The 16,943-nt window shown below is 44.0% G+C and overlaps 1 protein-coding gene across 2 annotated transcripts in view; it reads right to left on the bottom strand.

Moving 5' to 3' along the window:
• Positions 1-16,943, bottom strand: part of LOC118227463 (activating molecule in BECN1-regulated autophagy protein 1-like) — a 107,800-nt gene that overhangs the window by 21,374 nt on the left and 69,483 nt on the right. For both annotated transcript variants that reach the window (XM_035417958.1, XM_035417959.1), the window contains exons 14-15: positions 15,518-15,672; positions 3,557-3,696 (exon numbers count right to left, since the gene is read on the bottom strand). In XM_035417958.1, the coding sequence (XP_035273849.1) occupies positions 3,557-3,696; positions 15,518-15,672 (295 nt within the window). The remainder of the gene's footprint in view (positions 1-3,556; positions 3,697-15,517; positions 15,673-16,943) is intronic.

Raw genomic sequence — 16,943 nt, 5'->3', positions numbered from 1 at the left:
TTAATTTTAATAACACCAATTTGCCTATCCCAACATTGCACACGGGGACAGCTTGTCCTGGCGTGCTAAGCTATTTTTGGTCCCCTTACAGGTGAATCTGCAGACGGGGGCGTCAGATCAATCTGCTGCGCGAAGCTCCAAAAGAACAACGTCTGCTCTCCTAACCGGTTAAAAGGCCCAAACGCCGGTCTCCGCTGCTCCCTGCGTGAGGGGTTGTAAGCCGCGTGGTCGACCGCACGCTCGTCTCATTACGGCACACGCCTGGAACATCGGCTGCTGACGGGCCCTGTGGCTCCCTCAGCCAATGGCGGGCCTGCACATCTGCGATAATGGAGGGGCCCGCTGTCGGCCGCGCCCCGACGGCGGGTTTCACGCGGGGACCGGCCGCGTGCGTCCGCAGCTGCTCCGGGGCCCCCCGGGCGATGGTGGGGGGGTCAGGGCTGGTTAGGAACCGGAGCGGAGCCTTGGGCCCCGCGGGGGCCCCGGTAAGGTAGAGTCGGGTTACGCAGCACGCGCAGGCAAGCGGGAGGCCCCGGCTGAGCACGTTACGCGGCTGCGTTGTCACCTCCTCCTCCTCCTCTCTGACCGTTCGCCAGGGGTGGAGCTGGGGGAGCGCGACGCTCCTCGATAGAAAGGCCAAACCTGTCAGGCACGGTCCGGACAAAAATGAGGAAGGAAGGAAGGAAAGAAGGAAAAGGAGGAGGTATGGGGAAAGGACGGGGATGGTGTTTTCGAAGTGCGAGAGAAACGTACAAGCAACAAAACGCACTGTGCTATGCTACCAATTCACTACCACGAGACAGTTCTGAGTCAGGGCTGACACATCAAACGAGCTTTGAAATAAGAAAATCAGTTTGATTCACCACCTCGGGACGCAGCTGCAAATATAAATCAACTGCACCCACACTGAATTTGAAAATAACACAACCCCATAATGTATAACCACTATTAGTAGTAAAAAGAGTAGGCATGAGTTAATATTACTACTAGTAAGAGCAAAATTGGTGCTTAAATTGGTATGTGTGTTTGGAGGGATGAATTCTGAAAGAAGGCCGATATTTCACCTGGTTCTATATAAAACAAAAGAGAAATCGCAGATCTTCGACATCGTGAGCTTTCAACGAAAATGTGCACCATGGTGTGGCAAACATCTGAAAGAGTCTCCTATGGACAGGTCATGGAGCCAGTGTTATGAATCAAGTTAGAAACTCAGCAAAGAGAACAGCACGGGAATACACCTGCCATGTGCCAACACTGATAGGATTGTTCTAGCCCGAAAAGTAATCACACCTTGATAGATGGAATGACATCTCAATTATCCTTTGCAATGTTCAGAACAAGCCCGCAGCCTCAATAGTTCTGCGGCCAACCAGAAAATTAAATATTGGGGTAAAAAAAAAACCCCACAGGGCCATGGATTATTTTTCAGTGTTTGTCAATACTTCAATGGTGCGTTTCCTCATCTGTAAAGCTTACTTGAGATGATTTCAACATCAACTCTCGTACACAATACTTGTACACAATAGCCCTACATAGAACCCGGCAAAGAAAATCAGCAAACCTTCAGCAACCGGAATTTGTTGCTTGATTAAAGAGTGGATTCAAACATTAAACCACAACACAACCCTTTTGACTCAAAGGTCTGGCCTTGCATTGCTGAATGAAAAGAGGACTAATGAGGCCAGGTGCTCAGGTACACAATGCATATTCATCAACTTCTGGGTCTGAAAGGGATTCAGATCAGCAGGGATAGGCGGACTTGGTGGTGACAGGCCATCAATCAGACCCAAAAACAGTGCTCCGGACTTGCTGGCAGGACGGGTTACTGCTTGAAACTTCTCATTCGCCGACTTGGAAGACCTTCAGTGAACACAGGACGGGACGCAGATGGCAAAGCCTCCTTTGCGTTTATCTCCAAACAATAAAAGCCGAGGCCTTTCATATCATGGAGAACAATAGATTCACAAAGCCTGTGATAGGCAATGTGGACATGGGCTGTCAGTCATTGTCTGAGCTTGACCTAATTAAATCTCATCGTGACTCACGGTAAAACTCTCGGATGCTGGTATTAGTCAAAACACTCCCACGTGCTTGTGACAGGTCGGGGTGACAGTGAGGCACATGCCATATCCCGCAGCACTCTCAACACAGCACCGCGCGCTAATTGTTTTCCGTGTTAATTTGCGCCTGGCTTTCAGAAGAACAGCAGCTGCGACGCAATCCATTTTATCTCCCCGCGCAAATACGGCACTACCGTTCAGTCTAAAAGGCACCATTATCGTCATAAACAAGCCCGGGTCAAACAGAAGTGCCGAAGCTACGCAGACAGCAGCCGATGAGGACGAACGCAAATGCACACGTGTAGGAGGAGGGGGATGGCAGCAGGGTTCGCTAGCAACAGCTCACAGAAAATCTTGCTCAATGAAACCGCCAATTCCCCTAATGAAACTGGCACTACGGGGCATGAAGACCACGCAATATGCGGGCAAGAATGAAATCAGGAGCGTTACGCATCGATTAAGAGTAAACTGGCGCGCATTAGCTCACGCAAGCAGAGAAATCCGTAGCCGCTCTGAAATGATGAGGCTGAGGCAATAAGCCGCAGAGGAGGAATGAGTTTTACTGCACTCAATTCAGCCTCCAATTAGAGCGGTGGGTCTGCAGAAACTCCAGTGTCTTTTCCACGACGGTGGGAAAATGCCTCCGGCAGATTTCTCCTGTATCGGTAACCTTGACACTAAAGCAAAACTACGGCTGTGTCAGTGGAGGCAGGCCAACGGAATTCAAAAACGAAATGCAAATAGAAATACGAAACAACAATACGCATGAATAATAGAACTTTTGCATTCGTGATTGCCATTTCAAGGGGGGCATCTCCATAGCCAAGCTGACACACGCAAACGTTTATTCTCATGTCCTTGGACTTGGGGTGCCCAGAAAAGAGCACACACCTCGATATAGTCACAACACCAAGGCCGAATTGGTTTGATTACGGCTGGAGCGCGCTCGGTGCCGACGCACACAGCCGGCCCGCAAGTGCAAACGAGCTCACGCTTTGATTTCATTTACATTCCTCCCATTAAATACCAGCTTCGTCTCCCTCTTCTGAGTTTGCACGAACACACTGTTTACAAACCTGCAGCATAGCACGCAGTACATAACAATCATATCTGACTGCTTCCTTGGCAAAGAAAATGTGTTACAACAGGATTTTAAGGAAACTCTTTGTATTAAAATGACTGCAGTGGTGACAACTGCGTTGTTCTAGCCTCTTCCAGCTAGACCATTCACATCTGCCAAAACTTCTGAAACAAACCCGCACCTTTCCAGCTGGCCTTCGTTAAAAGGGTCACTGTTCATACGGGGGGGGGGCATTGGCTTCATACAGGGGGGCAATCGTTATCCCACGTTTGAAGCGAATGTCGATTATATCCCCCAAACGGAGCCAAACCCCAGACACACTTACCATTCCCCAGTGCAGATTATACATTTCTGGGTAAAGCGGCTTCCCGCTGACAGACAGCTGGTGCGGTGCGGAAGGTGAGGGGAAACTTACACAGGCCTGCAGATGACCAGGTCCCCCTTGTTGGTCCCGTAGGCCAGCCCTAAGCCCGGCTCGGGAAGCCACCGGGCGGAATTGATGCTGACGTGCCGGCGCTGGTCCGGGGCCATCGGGTAGACCACGTTGAAGACCCTCTGGGCGGGAGAAAGAGAGAAGCCCGTCAGAGAACGTCAACAGTTCTACAGGGGACCATCAGGCGAGGAAAATGGGTGCTTCAAACAGCTTCTAATAAATGAATAAACGCCTTGGATCCAGCCCAAACACAGAATGCTACTTTAGCCATGTTGTTTCGTTGAATACAGTAGAGAACAGAAAACAATAATCCATTAAATGTAGTATAAAATGGGAATTTTCCTTCAGCTCAAAGCTCTACACAGGGAAAAATATGTGGGTGAAGGAAATGTGCACTGATTAAAAACAGGACGGCAATATTAAAACGGCGAACAACAGACATCCATAAAGCCGTTCACACAACATCTCCTGGACACTATCAGCAGCATCCTCATGTCCAAATCTCTGATTAGTCCATTATTGAGGATAGCCAGGCGGGAGGGTGAGTTTCCAACCAATACTCATGAATCAGGGGTATTATGATACCGCCGCAGGGCTGCAGGGGCTCAGCGATTGGCCCATTAGGCCTCATTATCAGTCAAACACATTCGTATTCTGGCAGACGGCCTTTCAAAAGCGGACACCGGTTTTTTGTTACGAGTCATCCTGATTGAGGAGGGAACCTTAAAAGCCAGGTTAGTTCGCCTTACAGCAAGAGATAACATCAACGTCATCGTCTTACAATGATACACAAAATACAAGAAAAGCAAAGATTTCCACAGATTAACTTTGTGGCTTTAGGTTTTGCAAGCTACAAAAAAAAGTACAATTCTAAACTGTACTTGCATGGAGGCAGGGCGTTTTCTATTGATAAACCACAGAGTGTACCCGAAATGGCTTGCAGGAGGTATTAGTGTGTGGGGGTGACATGAGACAAAGTCCAGACTTACGAGGCTTCCCCGACTGAAGATCCTTAGAGCAGAAACCAGGGCTCATCCAAATAAAGAACAAATTAGAATGATTAGGGACTTGTGTACTGATTAGTGTACTGAAGTGCAATGAACATCGGCTGGAACAGAATCAACTTCAAAGTCTCTGCCTATTTAAAACCCAGCCTGCTCCTTACTGGACAAGATGAAACCATAATCCCTTTTCAAATCCAAATGGAACACTTCCTCCACCTTAAAAACCCAGAGTGGCTCAACATCAGTTAACTATTTGTGTGCTTTTCTCCTTATTTCCCATTTTTGAATTTCCAAATATATGCTATCTGCAACCTGGTCTGCTCCTGGTTTTGGAGGAATACAAGCCGTTGAGCAACAGTGATCCTTGCACAGATCCCTATAGCTGAAGTGCATATTCTCCACAAAAACAAGGAGCATTAAATCCTACGGTGTTATTCCGCCTTTTCTATCGATTTGCCTGAAATGACATAGCCAGACATTATCCCCCGTTTCTACCAATAGAAAGAGCTTAGGCACAGATGGGGCTAGCAGCATCACGTCTCTCCAGCCTGCAGCCACTTGAGGGGAAAATTGCCATTTGCACTTGCATTTTCCAAATCTGTCCTCGTCACAGTTCACGTCTCGGCTAAGCCAAAGCAAAATGGCCGGTGGGAAAAAAACGCAATTAATAATAATAAAATAATAATAGGAAGCCAGCATCTGTGGCCAAATTATGATGAAGAAGGAGGGGAGGCGGTAGGAAGGAGAGAAACTAATGCAGGCTCAGTAAGAACTGCTCACTGGAAACCCTATTTAACAGATCAGTGCCCCGACCCCAGAATCACAGTGAGGACCATCACTGCTCGGACAACGTAAGAGTTTGCCCTTCTGGATTGCAGCCTTTACTAAGTACTTGGCATTTGTCCTCTGAATTTACAAGACTTTTTTCCCCACTTCTTAAAGAAACCGCTCTGCTGGACTCCTGAAGAGTAAGGCCATTTCACATCTGTCAGTGTGGGGCAGGTCACAGAAGTCTGCCTCTTACCAGACCCTCAAAGTAAAACAGACTGTTTACTGTGCTGACAGGGAATCAGCAATTGTGATGAAGAGACAGTACTCAGTTGCAAAAAATCTGATTGGATCATGTGAACTTCAGGTCCTCCAGAATACAATGTAATCATGTTTTGTATTGTTGGAAAACTGATGTTATGGGGAACAAGTTGGTGTCTTTAGTGGTGCGGTGCTGACAAAAGATCCGGATACCTATGGGTCAGATCTGACATTCCTCAGGTTAAAATGAAGGTTAAAACCTAGCAGTTTGAGGGTCCTAACATACACATAGAACTCAGGATATCTGCACCCCGTAGTCACTCGCCTATACACTAGTGTCATAGCAGGATGCACAATTGTATTTATGCAGGCTACACAGGCCAAAGACATGTCCGCATCTACCAAGCTAGATAGCGTTTCGTATAAAGCCACACTACTGGCAGATAGAAGTCTCCTCAGTCTATGCATAACTGTTGGCACAGAGGAAAGGTTAAAACCCTATTTTGAAGTCAGATAATCAAGATAACATTAAACTAATCCCGCTCCAGTAGCACTGGGTAAGACTACAAGCTTTCCTTCACCACGAAGATACTTCCGCAGTTTGGTGTGCGGAAGGGTTTCTTACAGTCAGTGAACTTGACCTCCTTACGTCAGCAACTCTCTGGATAATGTTATCTATGGATAACAAGAACATTATTTTATAATTATAAAAGGTTTCGAATAAAAGGCGTCAAATAGCTTCAAGTGCACAATTTTTGGGTATTTGCAAAGGTGAAGAACTGCTAGCATTTACAATGGTTTCTGATACCTCTTATCACAAGGCACGACACTGAGGATACAACGTCATATCATTGCCACAGAAAGTATCCTCCAGTTAGCAGGTAGTTGGCTGGACACCGTTTCTAGGGCAAACTCAGACTGACAAATTATCCCTAGGCTCCTCTCCTTCTACTGTGACGTCCGTCTATGTCCATACTTGCACTGCACTGACATCCTGGGATGGGGGGGGGAGACAAATGGGGCAAGCAATCTTCCACAATGGATTTATGTCTCATCTTTGAATGCAACGTCAAGGTGACATAAAATGGGACAGCGATAAAAACCTGTGGGCCTGAAGCTCAGAAGCCCTTTCTGGTCAGTGCAAGGCAGGTTAGGGGGATGGGAGGAGGGCTGCAAGTTGCACGTCTACAACAGTGATGTCACAGCCACAAAGGAGAGGGCTTGTCTGATTCGCAAAGGTGAGCGACAGAACAAAACAAACCCAGACAGAGCAAACTGATTCAGAAATAACTACGAAGTAGAATGTTTATGTGAGCCTCTTCAGCTTTGTGATCACTTTGTCACTTCAGTCGCTTGGCTGCCCCCAAAAAATCCCCCCCCCCCCCCCCACCCAAACTAAGTCAAAGGAGGTATTCGCTAACGTGGAGGAGGCCTGTCATATCAATCAAACGGATTGTGTTTTTGAGCCATTTCCCAAAAGGGCACATTGTCATAGCTGTCAGTCTGCTGACAACAAAAAAAATATCTACAAGGATCTGAGAGAACAGAAATGGCTGGAAAAATATCAAACTTTACAAGGCAAATGTACTGCATTTCTAGCATTGTTCAGAGAAATATACAGTTGAGTAACTTATCCATTTAAGATTAATAAATAAAGCCACCCAGAGAACTCTCGGAATTTTAAAAAAGGCTAATTTTATTCCAATTAGTGTATGGACTTTTATCTTATCACAACCAGCACCTCCCAGGTGGAGTCCATACTGCTCCAAAAAGTTCCTTTTGATCTTTGATCTGACAAAAAAAAGGCTGACGATTCATCTGAATGGTGGCCGTTCTGAATACTGAAGTAATTTCAATGTCTTTGGCGGGGAATGCACAATAAGGGTCAATCTGTTCCAGGATTTTGAGCCGACTCCTGCTCTTAACTATTTAACTGGCTCAATCATATCTTGATCTTGGAATTTGTATACGCACCAATTTCAGGCCAGACTGCAAAATGCATCCTAAAGTTTTTAACTGTGATCAAGTACAGGAGTGAACCAGCACAGTTTATAGAGCTGTCAGAAAACTAAAACTACGGTAATTGCTAGGAACAAAAACCAGCATGCAGGCCGGCCATCCAGGACTGCAGTTGTGCACCCTTGCCTAAATTAGCGTCAAAGGAAAATATTGGACTGGACAATGTTCAACAACGCAGTCAGTGACCTGGCCTACAAAAAGGGGCAAAACACACACACACACACACACACACACAAAGCAACACCAAAAGCAAAGAGATCAGCTGAATGTATATGTTGTTCGGAATACACACACATTTCTTTTTAAAAATTACATTTTCCACAGTATGCAAGGTGCGTGGTATATAGTGTTGTGTTGTACTATGTATTGAATTTTTGTAGGCCAAATGGAGAAACCAGAATCTGCACTGATCACAGAAGAGCACTTATACTAAGAAAATCATGAATATCTATCAAAATACTAAATGTATGCCATTGAGGTATTTGTAATCACCACAGACAAGTGTCCAACTTCCACCACTTTAGGGTTAATGCAGTATGATGCAGAGGCAGTATTAGATTTCTTTGAAATGCAAACACTTTGATTTACCACTGAAATAATCAAGGAAACCCTACAGGGATGTCAGATCTATACCCAAGTTCCTGCTCTCATAGAATGGTTCATTAGAAAAGAATCTGTCAGTTAATTTTGCACAAACCTGTCCAATGAAAAACAAACAGCTGCACTAGCCTCACTTCCCAGTGGGCCACTTAGGCTACATACGGCTTTAACAAAGTGGTCAACACTTCAAACAGCCATAAGTTGCACATGTAAGCATTGTCAAAGTGGTTAACACTGCATTTACATACTCTTTGAAGAGCAGGATACAGAAAATGGAATATAATGTGCAACTAAGACTATTAAAGAGGAAATTTACTAAAGTATGTGAAGAAAAGCACCCCACATTAGTGACATAACTTTCTGACCTACAAACCAAGTCTCAGTACAGTACACAGTGCACAGTACGTTTTCACCGTGAAAAAGTTACTCACACATACAAAGCACTGTCTAAAAGTCATTAATTAAAAGTATTGATATCAAAATTACGCCAAGGCTACCTTAGCTCACACAAATTAAACAAGCTGTATATTCCATGCTGTATTTCCAAGTACAAAAAAAAAAAAAAAAAAAAAAATGGCATTTTTGTGTGTCCATTTTGCATGTGTGTCCAATGTTATTATTGGTGGATGTACCAAAATTTCCAATGAGGAGACCTATTATTTGTGGGCCGGGAGCATTTGTGATGATGCAATCAGGAGGAGGAGGAGAAAATGCTAAATTGAAAACGCTTTATTGTGTGGATGTGAGAAGTTGTTCGTGAATTCTGTCTTTTGAAATGAGGTCAGAAGGTACATAAATTGATGTTTTTAAGGGCTGAGAGTCTGTGGTCAGTGTGGTTATTTTTGTAGAGAACACTGAAAAGTGCCAAACTCTGCCCTCCCAAGGCGTACATAAATATGCACAACTATAATATTTCTACAGAAAATACATAAAGTTCCTTAATTAATTGCTTAAGAGTTTTTAAAGTTTACACACTCAAAATATATCTAAGAAACTATTCAACTATTCAACAAGAAACTATTCACTTGAATGTACGAACTGCATAAATCATGTTCATTACCTTAATATGGCAATAACATATCCCATTAAGAAACATTTATTGCCATAATTAAACAGCATATGGCAGATTAAGACCCCCAAACAGTGTTATTTAACACATAACTGTAGCAATGACAACGGTGTCATTCCATAAATGTGTCTAGCTACATATGACCAAGATGAACCGCGATTTTAAAATGTCAAGGCATTTACTACATCAACTACATGACACAAGTCACTGCTGACATCATAAAACAAAAGCTATCAAATTACCCATCTGGTGATCTAGCGTCCACTCACAGACTAATATACCGTTTTATTTCACAGAAATAGTAAAACAGCCAAATTCGATTTTGTATGCGTGTATTTGAATGAACATGCATTGCACTGACATCTTTCCTAGCTGAGTATCCTGTATGCTCTGTCTTGCCAGTTGATTGGTGCAAGGAACCAAAGCTATTACATTATGATTAAAGATTAGCTAACAACAAGGCTAAAAGCACCACTGACCTTAATCAGCATGACAAACAAGATGATTATGATGGTAAAGGTCCACAACCACAAAACTCTGAACCAAGATAGCTACCAGAACAAGACAACAATTGGGCGAATAGGATGAATTGTTGGTCACCAAAGAGAATTAGCAGTAGTCTGAGGAGAACGTCTGGTGAGCTGGCCAAAAGTCATGGTAAGTGGTGTTCAGTGAGCAAGATACAAGCTAGCTAGCTTGATAGCTAACGTTATAGTAACGTTACTTTGACTAGTGCAATCCCAGTTGTCATACACCACTGTCTGGCAATCTAGCTAATTAGTGCGTGTCAGCTAAGTTTGAGCGTAGTGTATCCTTTCTTGCCGGTTTTGCAGATAATTGAGTTCAATCAAGTGCATCTACTGGGTAAAAGACACACAGACAGTTGTCACAGTAAAAATAGTCAGAAATATCTTCTCCAGCTCCATACAAGCAACAATCTCTTCAAAAACACAAAACTGACAGAAATTAAAAAAAAAAAAAAAATCCAATACAAAGTAATATTTTTTTCCGCTGTACATCCATTGTGATCTGTGGGAGGGTAAATTAGCCCTAATAGCAGGTGATAATGACTTGAAGGCTAACGAATTCAGTGCATCTGTGGAAATGACAGCTGACAGTCTTTGGCGGCTTTCACAGCGTCCCCGTTCCCCTTGTTCTATGCCACTGCGTAGTGAAAAATCGGCTGTTTAAGGGGGGCGTGGCTCACTTTGCTAATATGCTTGCACTATGTCTGCTCTTGTAGCCCGAAAAATGTATATATTCAACTCAGTTTTTTACATTTCCATGTAGAAGGGTGAAATATTCTATTTTCAAGAAAAAAGCAACCGTGCAATGTTCTTTAAAATATCATTTAAAATATGAAATCCAACAACCCCAAAATTATAATTGTATTATTATTATTTGTATTACTAAGTTTGTAATTCTATGATATAATCAACAGACTTAGGAAAACAATAAATAAAACTGTAAATGTGATTCACTTCCATTTAATATTCTCACAGCTAATAAGTTATAGTAAACAAAGTATTTAAGATTTTCTATCCGTTTCATCCAGGTTGACACTGATGGTGGCAATTCTAATGAACTATGACGGGTTAACCTGGTCACACATGGATACCTGGGAAGCAGGGGGCACGGCAGTGAAAAAGGCATTGGGTATATACAGAAATACAAGTAAAAATACAAGTAACTGAGTCACCACTGAGTGGGGGTATATGACGCCTCATACTGAGTCAAAGCTGACAAAGTTCAGATCAACTAGTACACTCATGTGAAACCTCACAAAACACCAGAAGCTTTCTTGAAGCCTTGTGGGAGATCACGATGCAAAACAGGCAAGAGGTACAAGGCAGCCTTCAAGGCATCTTCAATTAAAATAGCACTAAAACTTACAAACATAAAAAGGGCATTGAAAGAGCAGAAGCGGTGTTCTGTTCATCGAATATCCAGCAGCACGGCTCTATTCCGAATATGGACGCCCGTAATGGAAAAGAGGACAATGGTTCCTCACACTTGCAGTTCTTCCTGAGTTCAGGTACCTTGACACCTCCAGCGAGGCGTTATCTGTGCCCGCTGTATGGAACCGTCCTATTAAAGCAGAGGGACCCCATTTCCACTACGAAATTAAAAATATGGAAATACCGTCCTGGTTGGCGGTATGACCTCACTGTGCGCAAAGCCCTCTTAGACAGAGACCACGCTTCACCCAGCCACAAATTCACAAAAACATACATGACCAAGCACATACACAGACATGCGCTCACTCACACATATGCTCACATATGCCAGGGTGAGACAAATAACAAGAGGAGGCCATTTGACATGAAAGGACCGATGGTGATGTTTCGGTACCAACAGAGGGATGGTAACAATTAGATCAAGGCAGCAACTTCGCCCACAGGGATTAAATATAATCGCCAAAATTTGGACAGATGGATGCACAGCCCTGTCCACAACAAAAAAATTGTTTCTTGTTCAGATTGGCAAAGAAGCCAATGCTTCCATCTTTCAGTTGTTTCCTCAAAGGACTCCCTTCAATTAATGTTTAAAGATGAGGGGGTCATCAGAACGATGCGGGAGTCAAAAACGAAAATGGCTTGTTTTTTTTTGAGCTACGGGAGTGTGAGCGGGGGAATCTCAAGGGACTGATCTGGGCACACAGAACTGCACCGCTCCAGCTGCGGCCCTGCCTGCATCAGAGAACCACAGGCACAGGACCCCAGCCTTAATATCACATCAGTCATATCTCTCACAGACACACACACACATGCGCGCACACACACGAACACACATACACAAACACATGCACACAAACACACGGACACACATACATGCCCTCGCACACACTCACACAAACACGCACACACACACACACACACAGACAGACTGACACACACACACACAGACAAACACACGGACACACATACATGCCCTCGCACACACTCACACACAGTCACACGCAAACACGCACACACACATGTGCGCGCACATACACACACACACTGACAGACACACACACACACACGCATGCAGAAGAGTTGTTCCACCGCACCCTTTTGGGACTCTGGATATGTATCGTGTGTGTTTCATGACGCCAGATCATTTACCCCCACTGGCATAAAATGCATGGGAATCTTTATTCTGAAAATTATTTCAATTAGCTTTCACGCATAGGGTGGGGCTACTGTTTTTGAAGTGTCAAACTACTATAAAAAGACCTGCATAAAGAGTGATGAACAACAGACTGATCATTTCATTCCACTCGCAACCCTAACCCTCGATCCACCGAAAAATAATAAAAGGGGGAAAAAAACTAGACAATTAGCCTCCCTTCAGTTCTCTGCAGGTGAAGCCCATGCTTTCTGATACAATCCCCATTGAAGAGGCCTGTGTTTGAAAATGAGCCAGGGCTCAAGGGCACTTTTTGTTTATGCCACAGACTCTTTTCAAGTAAACTGCGTTCTCTGAGAATCTAGGTCATGCTCCTACTTAAAACCCTCGCCAAAGAGAACACACTCTTCTCCCCGCTGTCTAAAGACAAACACACTGAAGCTTGGCTCCAGCCAGACAGGAGTGCCATTCTGACCTGGGCTGGTCTGTTAAACACAGAGCCTGAATGTGACGCCAGGCCATCCTTTGGAAAGTGGTGATAATACCGTATTTCTGAGGGAGAGAGAGGGAGGGTAACTGGATGCTGAGCTAACAACGCAAGATCTACAGTGAAACGTAAAACAGCAGCTCATATCAACAAAAACAATAATAATGTCAATAACAAAAATATAAATTATGTACATTATGTATACAATAATGTACAGTAGAACCTCAGCGACATGACCAGTTACGACTGAACGCTCAACACAGTAGCATACCATATTATGCCCTTTCAATACCCTTATTGAAGATTCTCATTGTTTTTATCACTAATACAGTGAAGGATACCTGTTCTCAGCCTTTAAATATATTATTTTCTAATTACTTCTGATTTATTTTCAAAACTTTATTTTTGTATTCTTGAAACAATGCAAAACCTCTATTGACCAACCTGTCACCAGCTAAGTTAGTATAAATCAAGGTTCTGAATTCAAACAATAGCCTTTTTGTGTCTATGCATTCAGTATTGGATGAATGGTTACAGAATCAATCTCAAATACAATTTTACCTCCAGATACTGTACGGCTTTCTCCTATCACAGTCCAGCCACATATATTCCTTGCACCCACACAACTTGTACATTTCACAAAGATCGTACCACCTCTTGTTCTATCGGGTAAGATTCTTTCCTCAGTTGAAGCACAGTCTGTCTTTCTTTCCATTGCGTCACAAGAAAGTTTTTTATTTCACGCACCATCAAATGTCATGCAAAGTTTTCTTTGTATAATCTGCTGCTTGTATTGTTATGCTCAATTAAGCAATTATATTTGTGATGACATTTCACGACCTGTTCGCTTGTGCTATATTCCTACACTGTATTGTGATGCTGGACCTTGTTGACAATAACCACCATTTCCTGATGTGCTAATTGAAATTTTATTTACTCGTGGTGGCCCTGCTGATTCTGCCTGGTTGCTTCGTATCCAATTCTTTGTCTTGTTATCTGGATGTGTAAGCATGCCGTATTTATTTTGGATCTTTTTACAGGTGTCTCCAACTGAATAATGGCAAATAATGGACTAGTCTCCCTCTCCGGTGTACGGGGTCTTGCCGCCCATCGTTTTGAATAAGCACGCCACAATGCACGAATATGCGGACCCGTTTCCATAAATATCCAGGTTGCAGAATTTGAAATGAATGGAGTCAGATAAACTTGTTTTCCTCCCTGCAACAAAATCCAATTTCTTACAGTTATGAGCATCTAAAAGTTCTGATAAATCACCATTTCCAAAGTTTGTACAGGTTCTTTGCTCACAAAATATAAAAAGCAGCAGGCTGAACAGGCTGAAAATGCTGTGGCAAAGAGACACTCTCTTTCTCATCTTGTTTCAAGAGTTTGCACAAAAGAAAATAAAACAACAAAAAAATAAACAAAATGTATTGGCAAATTTTCCCGCTACAAAATACTGCACTCTAGGAATGTGAGGCCCGGGTGCCTCCATAAACTGTGCTGCAAGAAGACGAACGAGCCACGTTGTAGCTGTGCTTAGAACAAATGAGGTCCCCGGCGATGGATACACTGCTACCTGGAATGAGAAAGGAGGCAATCGCGTGAAAGGACGGGCCTGAGACACAAGCAACAAGGCAGACGAGAGGGGGGATGATTGAGGAAAGAGATCTCATTACGATGGGGGGGGGGGAGATTGACGACTCCCAGCACCGCCATCTATATTGTGCATCGCACAGGGCCCGCAAACGCAGGCCTTTTACGACCCAAGAATTTACTGCCCTCTCGGAAAAAGAGTTCCCCTTACTGGGGACTTCATTAAACAGGGTGCAACCGGAGAGAAAAGGACTGCAAGGTTGCCTCATCAATCGGGTCACGCTTTCATTTCCTGGCATGTTATCACTACATCGACTCTGCACAATAAATAAGCTTGAAAAAAGGGGCTGCCGGGTTGCGGTGCAAGGATGAGCCGCGCGGTAAGGGATCAAATCCAGACAGTGCCAGTGCCGACCGCGGTCGATGGCTCCATCTGGTGATGAGCGATCGGCGTTTGCGTCGCCTGGGGCAGGGGTGTCAAACTGAATCCCAAGGGGGCAGCAGCGTCTGCGGGTTTTTGTGGCTTCCTTTCAACCGGCTGCCAAATAAGGCCTTGAGAAGAAGGTGTGGATTCCTTAGCCAATAACTCACTTAAATGAAACACTTGTGCCGGGAACACACCAAAAACCAGCAGACACTGCGGCCCTCCAGAGGCCTAGGGTATGGGGAGGGTTCAGTCAGTTACAGGGTCCACGCTTCAGCTACTGCTGCTGGTCAGTAAGGTGCTCGTGGACAGCACAAAGCCGTGTATAAAAGGTCGTCCTCAGAATCCTCTCTGTGCGAGCTTGGCTACAGGAATTGGTGTGAAAAGAAGCAGCTGGCAACACTAAGTGTTTCGGAGGTGATCCAAAGATGTCTACATTCTGCCGAATTGGCAGTGGGGTCCACCAATGAATGCAACTGCAGTTGTAGATAATTGGACGTTCCAAATTAGGCCAGGAATTGGACCCCCACATTGGGTGTTCAGCCCTACATTGGGTTCCAAATGTATTTTCAAAAATAACAGCCGTTATAGCCGCCCAACTCACCCGCATAGACGTCTCTCCACCGTGGGGCTGCTGCAGGCGGAACACTTGCGCCACCATGTGGTCGGTGGTGGGGTGCAGCAGGATCCTACGGGAGGCCAGGCCCACCATCACGTAGCGGCCCATGGGCGACAGGCTGACTGAAATGGCGTTGGGACCTATTGAACAGAGAAGGCAAAGGACAAAGCAGCGTTCAGTCACCTGACTTACACGGCCAAACAACGCTGTGATGCCAAACAATCCAAGTCCTACATTTTGCAATACATTTAACATTTAACTGTCACAGTCAGAGAGGAGGAAACATTGGTACTGAATCCAAACAAAGACTGCCACGTTGCAGTAACCACGTTGGCAGTAGTGACACACCAGCCCACTTTCTCAGAGCTCAGTACCTTTCATCAGGGAAAAGAAAACCTCTTCTGCTGTCGCTCTTCAATCACGTTTGACAGAACGCTTAATTAAATATTCTCAGTTATCGCAGCTGCGCACACTAAATCAGACCAGAGCGTGTTTCATTTTCAGCCCTTCCACCTTCCGACATCCTCCCAGGAAATGAGAAGGCAATTCATTTGACTCAACACTTTCAAATGAATAACCACCCAATTTGTCTTCTAAAGCCTCCTAAATAGAATTTTTTTTTTAAATTCGTTTTGTTTTTAAGACTCACACAACCTAATTTACTTGTTTATACACAAACTGCTAACAGTTATTAAGACTACTTTTATTAAGTGTACAAGCATTTAAGGATAATAACCAAGTTGGCTGACTCCAGGAAACTTATTCTTTTAATTTCTTCAATACAGCAGTCTCCAAATAATACCATAGTCTGTGTCTTAAGGGGGGAGGGCTTCACTTTATATAAGGATTAAAATGTGGAAATAAATGTGCATAATATACTTGGCACATGGTAACCTAGTGTTTCAGAACAGAAAAGAGCAGAACACAGCAGGCCCGAAGCTAAAAAGGCTAGATTTTTTTAAAATGGTACTGTACATTCTGATTTTGTATTTACATAAAACATTTAAATGAAGGAAAGATGCTCACACTAATCGGGAGAGAATAGCACCAATCTGAACTTAACATGAAAAGTACCCTCTCGCTCTCCATGTTTATACTTCAACATCTTAATTCATATTTCAAGGCAATGGGCCCCTGAGGCTTCAGATTGTTAAGGATGTCAAAAAGAAAGAGAGGTCCCCTGTGGTACTGCAAGGCTGTAATTCCCAGTGTCTTCAATCTGTGGCTTGTTAAGGTTAGGACATAATACAGCAGACCAATGCAGGTCAAGGCAACCTCTTAAAAGTCCGTAGACAGCGATAAATGTGAAACTAAGAGTCAGGGAGAGTTAGCCAACGGCTCTAATAATGGGAGCGAGGCTCCTTTTGTCCCAAGGACCTCTGGGACTTCTGAGCTTCATAGGGTAGTATAT

The sequence above is a fragment of the Anguilla anguilla genome, chromosome 5 (assembly GCF_013347855.1).
Source record: "Anguilla anguilla isolate fAngAng1 chromosome 5, fAngAng1.pri, whole genome shotgun sequence".
NCBI lineage: Eukaryota > Metazoa > Chordata > Actinopteri > Anguilliformes > Anguillidae > Anguilla > Anguilla anguilla.
Note: the sequence above shows the minus strand (reverse complement) of the source record. Positions and strands in the feature narration are given on the sequence as shown.